General features: G+C 32.4%; 1 protein-coding gene across 1 annotated transcript in view; it reads left to right on the top strand.

The window, feature by feature from the left end:
• Positions 1-12,046, top strand: part of LOC124368135 (nuclear inhibitor of protein phosphatase 1) — a 28,940-nt gene extending 16,894 nt beyond the window's left edge. Inside the window, exons 5-8 of the mRNA XM_046825411.1 lie at positions 1,508-1,714; positions 4,802-4,928; positions 5,790-6,056; positions 11,923-12,046. Coding sequence (XP_046681367.1) covers positions 1,508-1,714; positions 4,802-4,928; positions 5,790-6,049 — 594 coding nt within the window. The 3' untranslated portion in view covers positions 6,050-6,056; positions 11,923-12,046. The remainder of the gene's footprint in view (positions 1-1,507; positions 1,715-4,801; positions 4,929-5,789; positions 6,057-11,922) is intronic.

Raw genomic sequence — 12,046 nt, 5'->3', positions numbered from 1 at the left:
AACTTTAGAAATAACACTTCCACCACGGGGCTCCAGGCTGGTGGATTTTTTTTTCAAAATATCAAATTAAATACATAAGTTGCTACAGTTACATTGCTAAAGTTTCATGTGTATTTTCATGGCACATTGCTAAAATCCATTTTATTTTTCAAAACTCAAGTGTTATATGAAAAATAATGTAAATAAGAACTAACAATCAATGATGATAATAGAGCAAATCATTTAAGCATAATTGTTCAAAGAGTTTCTTGATCTTTGTATGGTGAGTTTAGGTATCTAAAACTATTATTTTATATACATATTCAGTATCAATTGAAAGCTCTTACACTCTAGATGTACCTTGTATATCTTATTTGAAATAAATCCAACTATAGGACTCTTCCTCATGAGTTCCAAAGTTCCAGTGCTAATGTAAGCATTTTTTTGCAATTTTTAAACAGCTGAACTAAAGTACACACTTTGCTCAGGCAGTGTTATTCTCATTCCACTTAAAAAGTTAAAAATCAGCTTATCGGTTATAATAACATACACTAACCAATTTTCTTTATTATGGTTTATACTCTTAGCTATTTATAGAAGGTAAGCAAAATATATCAGAAACCAGTAGTAGCCAATATAGGAACTATATGTCTGTTTAAATACAATCACAGTCTCTAAAACAGTAAAAGTAGGACAAGTCCAAGAACAGAGCAAGTTTTTTTAGTTATTTTTGAAAAAAAAATTAGACAAACAAGCAAGCAGATGTCTATGATATCTGCCTCTACATAAACAACCAATACAACAAATTTCTTTATATTTTTGAGTTGTTCATTGAAGCTTTGACATACCAGAGAGCATTGTATAAAGGGAGCAACTGTGGGGATCTTAAATAATCGCTTTGGAACTCTGGCACAAAACGTCAACAACTATAATAAGCTCCTCATCTTTTTTTACACGTTTTCATTGAAGGCCCCCCTCTCTCCTCCCCCTCCCTACACACACACACACACACACACACACACACACACACACGCACGCACGCGCACACATACACACACACACAAGAATATGAAATTGTTGTAATATTTTTCTTTTTTGATAAGAAAAAGAATGAAGGCTTTAGAACCAGATACATAAACCAAAGGCTAAAGCAATGGTAGTTTATGAAAAGTTATGACATGAAGTTATAGTTAAGTTATGATATTAATTACTTTTGAACTACTACTTTAAATAAAATCCTAAATGAGTTTGTAAAGGTTGTGTTTTAAAAGAATTCTTTTAGATCATTATATGGCTTATTTAGCAATAAACAATGTTTAAGTTTATTCCTTGATTTTCATTGACTTTTTTAATGCCCGACACTGTTATATATCGATTGATTCGAGTTTATTCCACCAAAGCAATTTTTTAAATAATTAGAAAAGATTAATAGAATAAATAGGTTCTCCATTTTTGCTGTGGAGTTTGATTTGAATGTTCAATTTAAAACAATTTTAATGTAATGATAATGTGTTTTGTGATGTTCTAGAATCTGACAGAATTCAATACCGCCCATAATCGGCGAATCTCAATGCTTGGTATTGGTGAAGATGGGGAGGCAGCACCAAGAAATAGGAAGCGAAAAAAGCGAGGAGTGACTTTCAATGAAGATGAGGAGGTCATCAACCCAGAGGATGTGGACCCTTCAGTGGGCAGGTTCCGGAACCTCATTCACACCACTGTCATCCCTACCAAGGTATACGGTAGCTCTGTTTGGTGTAACCTTAGGCTCTTTTTTTGAAGGCAAGTATATTTCAATTTTATTAATTTCTTTTTATTTTTTTTTTTTTGTTATAAATTTGAAATTAAAATTTTAAATAAAAAGAAAAGTATTTTTTATATGCCATTATACAAAACATGCAGTTTAGAAAACTACAAGAACTGTTAAAAAATGATAAAGTTATAAAATCTATTTGTAATATTTCAAATTTGTTTCTACAGTTTTTTTATTGTAACCCAATTACTTACACATTTTTATTAAATAAAGTAGGCTAATTTTGGAATGAGTTATATTTATTGAGAGATTTTTATTTTCCAATCATTTATGTTATTGTCTTCAATTTATAGTATTTTTTCAGAATAAACTGTATACATATTTTTTGCATAACATTGTCTCATAAACAATGTAGTTAGTATAAAATCATGAATATTACATTGCTGAAAGTACATATATTTGAAAAAACACAGTATCTTCTCTCAGAGGTGCATCCAGAAATCTTCTCTGGAGGATGTTCGGAACACCAGGGAGGAGTGTGGAGAACTCCCTATATCAATAGAGGGACTGGAAATCCTCCTACGAGAAATGTTTGAAATATTTGGTTCTAGAATCTTTATTTTATTGTACTTATAAACTAAAAAGGAAGGCAAAGATCAGGTCACGATGTATAAAGTTTACAGTAAAACTGCTCTACCACCAATCACCAGAAAATTTATATAGAAATAATTAAAATCTTCTGCAACAAATACATAAATATATTCAACTAAAGCAAAATGTAATTATAACATTAACAAAATATTGTACAAAATAGATAAATTTAAATTAGAAATCAAGACAAAAAATAAATCATGATGTCTACTTTCGGACAAAAGAGTATAGATTTCCGAGTTTGAAATTTTGTTTATATTTGATCGTGTCGTTCACAATATTCTGCTCTGGTCACGTTATGGGGTTAAGAATCATTATCTTGAACATTTAGTTTTGTAAACCACTATTTAAAACATTTATTTTTTACACAGATAAATTGAGTATGTTACAGTAACCGCTAACTGCTCGTAACTGTGTAATTTCTAACTTATTATTTTCTTAAATTAGGGTTTAAGTTGCGATCACATTTGTCACATTTTGCTAAATGAGCCGAGAAAATTTACCGCTTTTGAGAAAAAATTGTGACGAAAGTGAGAAGATCAACTAACCGCGAAAAGTACATCGCATTTTGAAAATAATTTTAAAGCATTCAATGATACTATAAGATCATTTATTTTGTTGTCACATTTAATTTCATGTAAATAACATTAGACACTGTGCCGTGCCGCTGGCTGATGAACTGTCTCATTGGAAAACGCCTGCCTACTCTCAGATCATAAAGTATAGATACCCAAGTAACACAAGCTAACTAATAGAGCTAAAATTATGGTAGTTACATTAAAATTTAGCTTGTTTATTTGAGTCTATACGAGAAAATATTAGAAAAATTTATAATATACTCATCAGTGGCTACATTTTGTTTCTTTCTTAAATTTACTTTTAAATATTCTTTTTGCATCCATATTTTTATTGTTTCTAACTTGTTTTCTATATTTTTACGTAGTTAAAATTTGTCATAAAAAACTGTAACTACATTTCTCAATTTTCTCAGCTGAGTTGTAAATCAGTTTAATTAGGGACTGTTTTCAACTTTCATTTTAATAATCTTTAAAATGCATTCTTCTAAATAACTTGTGAGTGCATGCATAAAATAATAAAAAGCATAATTAAACACATAAAAATAAAGTACGTTGCTGTTAGTCTGCCTGATTCGGCTTAGATTTTAAGTTTTCTAAAGCACCGAGTTAAATCTCTTATTTTTTTCTTAATTTTTAGGCTTTTTATAACAATGTTTGATTCAAAAATAATCTATAAAACTGTCCGTAATGATGAAGATTATATGAAGGCCCTGTGCACGAGACCTGAATAATTGAACATGTTAACTACCAAAGCAGTTTTATTTTACTTCATCATTGTAAAAATAACCATGCCCTACTATATTGAATGTACATTAAAAGATAATGATGATTTATGAACTCGCAAATAATCAATTTTGTTATTTTTGTGTAGTTTTTTCCTGTGTCCTGAAAATCAATTTTTGTATTTGACACACATATCATACACCTGGAGATTAGACTATTGGCCTTACATTTACAGAAAAGTTGTATTTTGTGAAGAGAAAAAGCTCCAACAAACCTTGTCTTTAAGTATTGATTAGGTAAGATTAGAAGTTCTGTGTCTTTGGTTTGTTTAAATAAGAAATTAATTAGTTAGTGAAGAATACATCAATGACATCATTTGAGTCAAATTGTGAACTCTGCACTTTATTCTACTGAGCTACAAACTGTTGTGTGAAATAATTTGATGCTCTCTCTAAAATATTTAAAATGTAATCATCACATTGTTGTTTATGTGTAAATGATCCCGAAGTTAATTAATATACCAACCATAGGGTTTTGGAATAAGCTTTTATACAAGTGCAGCCAGGTCAGTAATGTTCTACCTTCTCAACTTTTATACTTTTTACATGTAAGTAAATTATGTATAAAGATGATTTCAAAATATCATAAATAGTTCAAAATACAATGGTTACAGACAATATCACAATTACTGATATTTGAAAAAATCAAACCTATCATCAGATTTGAACTAAAAGAAACATTGTTCGCAACAGAGGGTTTATTAAGAGGTTTTTTTAAACTTGATGGTTGTGTTAAGCTATACAATCCAGTAGAGAACTTAGATAAGTGAACAACTACATTTTCTCTTTATTACCTTTTCTATCGTGAGACTTCAGTTTCACCCCTCACCTTGTACGTAACCAGTGCTGATTTTGAATAACCGGTGTAAAATTAACATCACATTCTTATTTAGTCTTCTCTGAATGTAGTTGAGATTTTTATTTCATTCTCCATACATCAATTCATCAGCTCCCCTTATTGCAGTGGTATATAGGCATTTTGACTAACATGGTTACGCTTGTAGGTCAACAGCCCATGGATTATCCTAGGCAGATAGATGAAGTAGTTTGTTTTACAGAGACAGAGACTGGAGAGTGGAGTGGGGATAACAAGTGGTTTGACACAACCAGAGGAACATAAGACGAACCTGATGAAACATCTGCATCCGTCGTCACTGATGAGTCAGCTTTACCACGATGTGCCAGGTAAGATTATTGGAAATCAGGATAACTTTCAATTTTAAATGGGAATTATAACATTGCATGTATGTATCATATTGAAAATGTAAAATACTGTAACACACACCAGTCATAAAAAAAATGATTTACAAGTATTGTTGTAAATAATGTATGCACGCTCACACACACACAAACTAATAAACTATGTAATTAAGGTCTGTTAATTACATATACATTTCTAACCAAAACTAATTTATTTAGTTTTTAACGGATGCCAAGGCTGGTAAGCTTATAAAGTTTATTCTTTAGCTAAATAAAATGAAACTGTTTTGAAAAATAATTTAGCAATTAATATTATTAACATCATGTTACTTTCTTCACTATAATCATAGCAACTTGAATGAATGGCTTTTAAATATATTTTCAGCCAGCGTTTTACATGCTAATATTGCCATATGTTTAATATTAAGTTAATATTTTTAACACATCATCATATTGTACAAGTTTTATTTATCATGTTCTATTAAATAGCAGAATTATACGTATTAAAATTGATTGTTAAAATATCCTCAGAATACATATAAACATAATCAAAAATTAAAAAACTTAACTATTATTGCAGCCATTTAATTCATACTTACCTGCACCTTAGCAATCAAACATCAACTTTTGGTGGGGGTTTTAAAAGATAAATTGAAAAATCATAATCAGAAGGTACAGGCATCAGGCTTGAATACACTGCAAATTTAACTGGTTGTTATAACTAAGTACAATACCAAATTTAATGTACCCTGAGAGACTAGAAAAAACATTGATGACAGACCTGCTGTTTTTGGAGTTTGTAGGAATAAGATATATGTTTGTTTAGTCTGATATAATCTTTTGCAGGGACGGAGAGTCATCTACCAAGTGGAACGCCGACATCACTCATGTTTTCGTCTGCACTGGCATCACGGTTGGGGCTGGTCCTGCCCAACCCTGCCCCTGATGTTGACATGGCACCCCCAGTCCCAGCCCCTGTCCAGCCCGATGTTGTTCCTGACACTGCTCCCAGTGGAGGAGCTCCTGCCGCTGTAGAACCCAAGAAGAAGAAGTATGCAAAGGAAGCGTGGCCTGGCAAGAAGCCTGGTCCAGCCCTTCTACTGTAAATACCAGGTTGGTCGAAGATATTATATTTTTAGCCTGCTTTTCATAACAAGTACACATAGTGGTAGTCTCTGAAGTGTGTGTGTTTGTTTTATTTGTGCTACCTGTGCTACACAATGGCAATTACACAAAATTATGCTTAGAGATATATCTCATCATACAGGTAAGAGAGTGTGCTCTGGTACAGTTAGGTGGAGTTGAGTCCAGGAATTTTCATTAACATGTTCATTGTGGCAGACATTCGGTCCTACTCAGTACAGACCAGCAGTGAAGGAGTTAATAGAATAGAAATTCGTCCTTGATATGCTTCAAGATAAGTTGTGACCAAAGAACGTGATTCAGAAAGCGCTTTATCTTCACTTGATAATGAATACTCCTGTAAAGTTTTAGCAACACATGAAAATATTGCATTCATTTTTCATTCATCGTCTCTCTCAAACTTTTGCCTGATAAAATAACTGGGCAGAGTTGAGATTGTTTGGTCATTCAGTATATCCTGTGCTTTGACTGGCCTATGGTGTTTTTCCATACTAATGTGTATGCAATGGACTGGGCATTTCGGTTGGCAGTCGGGTCGGAAACAGTGAAGTGTTGATGGATATAGGATGGGATATAAAGGCATTGATTAGAATAGATAAAGATATAATAGAATAAGATATAATAAGAATATGATAAAGTAAGTAGCTAAATTGTCGAGAAAACAAATTAGCCTCTAATTATTGTAGGCCCTTATTCATCTCTTTCACATAAACCCTGGTAACAACTGGTAACTCTTGTATTAGAAAATAAACTTGGATGTTGAGATAAATGTGTAAATAAAAAATGGATTTAGCTTAGTGTTGTATGCTTTACAAAAAAGTGGTATACTTTCATTCAGTTTGATTTCATCATACCCATGTCATCAAATTTTAATTTTTGTATTTCCCCCTCCTAATATAAAATTTAATCGGACACTATTATTAGATTGATTGGCAAAAACTTACAATTGGAATGACTAGAACTACTCTTTGTTTAAAGTTATCTAAAACAATATTTATGATTAGAAAACTGTCTGAATGCCCCAATGAAAAAGCTCTTAAAATGGTATATTATGCAGTTTTTTACTCTCAATTGATTGATGGTATTGAAATATGAGAAATACATTTAAAAAGAACTAATAAAATGTTATTAATAAAAAAGTAGTATGTAATATCTCTGGTATTGGTTATAAAGATTCATCTAAACAAAAATTTCAAGAACTTCATATTATGATAGTCCCTTGTTTAACACCTTCAGGCCGACGGGATAAATGGATCAATATTTTCACCACTCAAAACCCCGACGTGCGCCACTGGTGGCACATGCCAATCCCCCAAAAACACTAGTATTAGATGACCTTGTCGGTACATGGAACCTTTTACATTGTGCTCCACCGGTGGTGCATGTCGGGTTTTGATAAAGACCTTTTTTAGTGGAAAAAAATACAAAGCAATAAATTTGAAACTCAAGATATTTTAATTAAACATTAGCTTTCCTATTACTAATGGTGTTCAATTTAGTGTTTGGAGTTGAAACACTCTAAGCACATTGTAGGAGTCTCATCGCACCCTTTGTAGTAAGTTGAAACATGTTTTGCGTACGTCCTTGGTGCTTTGGCCTCCCTTTCTTCCTTCATTTTGCTGTAGCAGCTGACACATCGTTTTCTGTAAAGAATAAATCTAATTGGATGTTTGTACTTTCATAAAACATATTTCATTATATTTGTATCAAATATATGGGAAACCATGTTGAAATAAACTTTACGAATTTATAGCAAACATTCAGATTTCTAATTTATTGAACTAAATTGATGAACATGCAGGTGAATTGACAAAAACTAAGGTCCCTTTGTTTGGATCTAAACTAGAATGTAGTTTATTGTTCTTTTAAGACGTAGTGCAGATATATTATAATTTTATATAAAATTAAATATTTTACCTGGTTTCTCTTGCGGTCCTTTCACGCTTTGAGAGCACGTGTTTTAGTTTACTGCCACCTTGCCTGCCATCTTGGGGTGTTTGGACAAGAGCTCCCAACATTTTCTCCTTCAAGGAGATTTCGAAGTATTCTTTTCTCTGAGAGTGAGCATACAACAATTTTTTTGGTTTAATGAGTACTTGTTATGTAGTACTAGTGCATTCACTACACAAGTACCTAGGAGAAGATCCAGTGCAACTTTTTTGCACCAAATAAGAGTCTTTCTGATAGAAGTGTAATAAGAGGACATCTGATCTGAAAAGTCTACTCCTTTTTTTGCTCCATTGTACGCCAAGACACATGATGCATGACAACCTCGCCTTTTTTTGTTGTTTTTTTTGCTTGCCACAAGAGTAGAAACGTCTTCAGGGCGAGTGGTTATCATCAGTACAGGCCTTTTGTCATTCCATTTAAGTACTTTTACTCTTGTACTGTTTTCTTAACAAATTACTTCACCTTTGGCTAATTTTTTGCTAGTGACTTCTTTTGGATTGCCTCTCCGGTCACTTCGAAGGGTGCCACAAACATCTATCTCTGCTCATAGTTTTCTTGATGACACTATTTTGGTACATAGGATTGTTTGACCAGTACATTTGTCTTTGAGGCAATGGGCATATGCCCATGATCATCAGTACACCAAAACATTTTGACGTGACAACGTCTTAAATTAGGTTGCGGCTCGGAGTCACTCATGAAAAAGTGTAACGCCCAGTAACGTTACGATGCCCGTCCAGTGGGTCCGCCGCACGGGATAAAGCAGATAACTGTGGGTCCGCCGCACGGGATAAAGCAGATAACTATGTTTATTCGTGAAAATGTGGAGTGCTTAGATTCGTCATTTACAACAACTACAACAATAAAGGTAAATAATTGTACACTGATATTTCATTATCGTAAACAATGATTGATTGATTAATTGTTAGATTGACACAAAAGTTGAGAAACTGAGTTTATAGGTTATGTCATACTATTGACAAATGTTGATAGTGTTAAGTAAATTATTAGTTTAAATCACTCTGCAATCAATCGTAATTCAGTCGATTGAGAAGAAACAGCGCGTATTGCTAGTCAAACATTTAAAATAACAAATTATAACCTCTAACCTGTCATAACAGTGCGACCAAACAAACGAACTAAACCGACCAATCACCACGCGCGGAGTTAGAATTTAACTGTGTTTAGCAAGAATTTCAAATTCCAATTTTAGTAAATGTTTTATTCAACTTTACCATTTACAATAACAAATTTTAATTAATTTCAAATTATGTACAATGTTTTAGTAAACAAAATATATTTCTATAGTTAAAATTTGTGCAATTCTTATTTTCATTCAATTCCTTGTTCCTATTGTGCAATTTAATAATATTCATATCAATAAATATTCTACCGAGAAAAAGACGTCACGTAAAATCTTCGCCCGTAAAACCGACTTTACAGGCAACCATAATTTTTTTTTGTATTTCTTCAGTTGTACAATCAAACCATCTAGCCATTGCTGAATTCTTTTTTACAGGCTTTGAAGCAAGGCACTGGTGTGCATACCTGTTAGTTTCCAAACAATCAAATGCAATAATGTATCATCTAGGAACTGTTTATAAATTTCAAATGGATCATTTAAACTAAATTATCCAACAGTTTTTAATCCTGCATTTCCTGTGAATGGATATGATCTGCATGTCAATATTGGTTCTGTTCACTCTAACTTATTTTCTACATATTCACAATGAACCTTATAAACTACATCTTGTACAGTGTCACTTACATTTTCATTATTATTGCCTTATTCGTCTCCACTCTCCTCTCTAACCCTTTGATATTCCTCATCTACTTCCATCAATTCCAATTCATCTAAATCACTAACAACGCCATCTTCTTTATTCAACTCCTCTGCACTTGTTACATAATTTTCCTCATCTGATGGCATATATTCACTGCCACTAACTGAAAAATCGGTCAAAGAACGATCACTAAAGTCATCATCGATGTCTGATTCATCCATTTTCTAAAATAAAGATGAACTCACTGGTTACAGCAACACAGAACAATCTCTACAACAAGAAGACAGGTAATGGCGGCTTTTAAAGAAGGCCTGATTCGTATTGTTGCTAACAGAGTGCTATAAGTAGCTCCGGCAAATGTCACACTCGGCTACCAATAGAAGCTCTACGCGCACTATTTTCTATCATTAATAGAGTACGCCACCAGTGTAGCACGCCGTCTGGGAAAGTACCTTTCTTCACCAGGGGACGACATGTGCCACCGGTGGCGCATACTTTAATGTGTATTAAATATGATAAATATTGATTCATACATATTATATAACATTATAGAATAATAATCTGCGAATAAAACCTTTCCTCATGAATAATACTAACGTCGTGGTTTAGAGTAGTCTATGTTATTATAACATCGAGAAATATTGATGTTGAAATTTTTTTAGCGTGCGCCAACGGTGGCGCATGTTGGGGTTAATGTGTTAATTGTGTATAAACTATTACTTTATATGGCTACGTCAAACAAATTAACATATCAAAACATCCATCAATATAACACAAGGGATGCAAACAATATTGTAACCAAAAACTGACTTTCAAACAATATTCATTAGCAACATTATCTCTTGGACCATATCTATGGAATGCACTGCCCAATAGTTTAAGATCACTGCCATTTGCTATATTCAAAAGACAAATTGGCTTTTTCCTCTTGGAACACCCATTTTAGGAAGTTTATAAACTTTGTGGGGTTACTAATGAATTAAAAAGTTATTGTTAATTTTAGAAAATTCTTGTATCAGTGTTTTAGAGGGTTGTTGTTAAAAATTAATTAATTAGTTTTAATTCATTTTTTATTTATTTAATGTATTGCTTCTTCTAGAAGTTAGGACGAACAGGAGGATTGCATTGCTCTTAACATTGAAGTGTACAATGAAGTGTTTCAATGTGACACTGTATGACAAATTGCCATGTAGGCTAATCTTTACCAGTGATAACAGAGTATCATTGAGCTACTATTTCCATTCTAGTTAATCTAGTGTGAAGGGAATAATATCTAGTACTACAGACTGTGTGGTAGTTTGGGTTTTTATAAAGTGGAAGAATGAAATTTTTAAGCACTAAAAGCTTTCAACTTCTACTTCACAGTTGTTTAGTGCAAACTAAGCATACATTTTAGTTTTATTGTTATCCAGTGTCAAGCAAGGGCTTAGCTGGTTACTGTGCATGCCACCAAGTACATGTTCTCAACAACTGTGGCTAAGAGCCACACGCCACATTAACGAATCAGCTGTGATGACTTGCTCCCCCTTCTAGAAATAACCATCCCCACTCTCTTTCCACTAACCATTCTCAATAAAAACCTTCTCATTAAATGTGAAAAAAATAATCTCTGATCCAAATTATTTAAATAAGCGTACTAGTATATTGTCACTCTTTTAGACCAAGCCAATAAATTATGTGTTGGTACGACTCTTCTCTTTTCCACTAAAATTCATACTCTTCAAAGGGTTAATTAAATCTTTCTTTGAACGCACTTTAATTCAAATTTAATTTTCAGCTAGTCGTACTATTAATATATTGAGTATTATTAATTTATTGAGCCACCATAGTCAACTCACAACAAAGTTGATCTGTTTCTTGAAAATTTTAAATTTATTTAACTCAATTATCGACTAAATTAAATAAATTATTATTGATAAACGACTCTAGATTAAGACAATTTAAAATAAATGGGATTGTGTTAATGAGTTTTGTTGTGCGTGTGTGTGTCTTTTTATATTCACTTGCAGATTAGTTTATATAACCTTATATCCATTTAATTATTTTGTCCTTAATTTTTTTAAATATTTTATAAGAGTAGTATAATTAATTTATTTTTGCAGGTCTTTTTGGAGTTTGAGAATGCCTCTACAGACTGTATATGGTTGGAACTCAAATTGGAGGCTAAAAGCATATTTTGTAAATATTTTAGGTTAAGTTTTTCAATTAAAGTGACTAGATTAGTAA

This window comes from Homalodisca vitripennis, chromosome 1 (assembly GCF_021130785.1).
Source record: "Homalodisca vitripennis isolate AUS2020 chromosome 1, UT_GWSS_2.1, whole genome shotgun sequence".
Classification (NCBI taxonomy): Eukaryota; Metazoa; Arthropoda; class Insecta; order Hemiptera; family Cicadellidae; genus Homalodisca; species Homalodisca vitripennis.
Note: the sequence above shows the minus strand (reverse complement) of the source record. Positions and strands in the feature narration are given on the sequence as shown.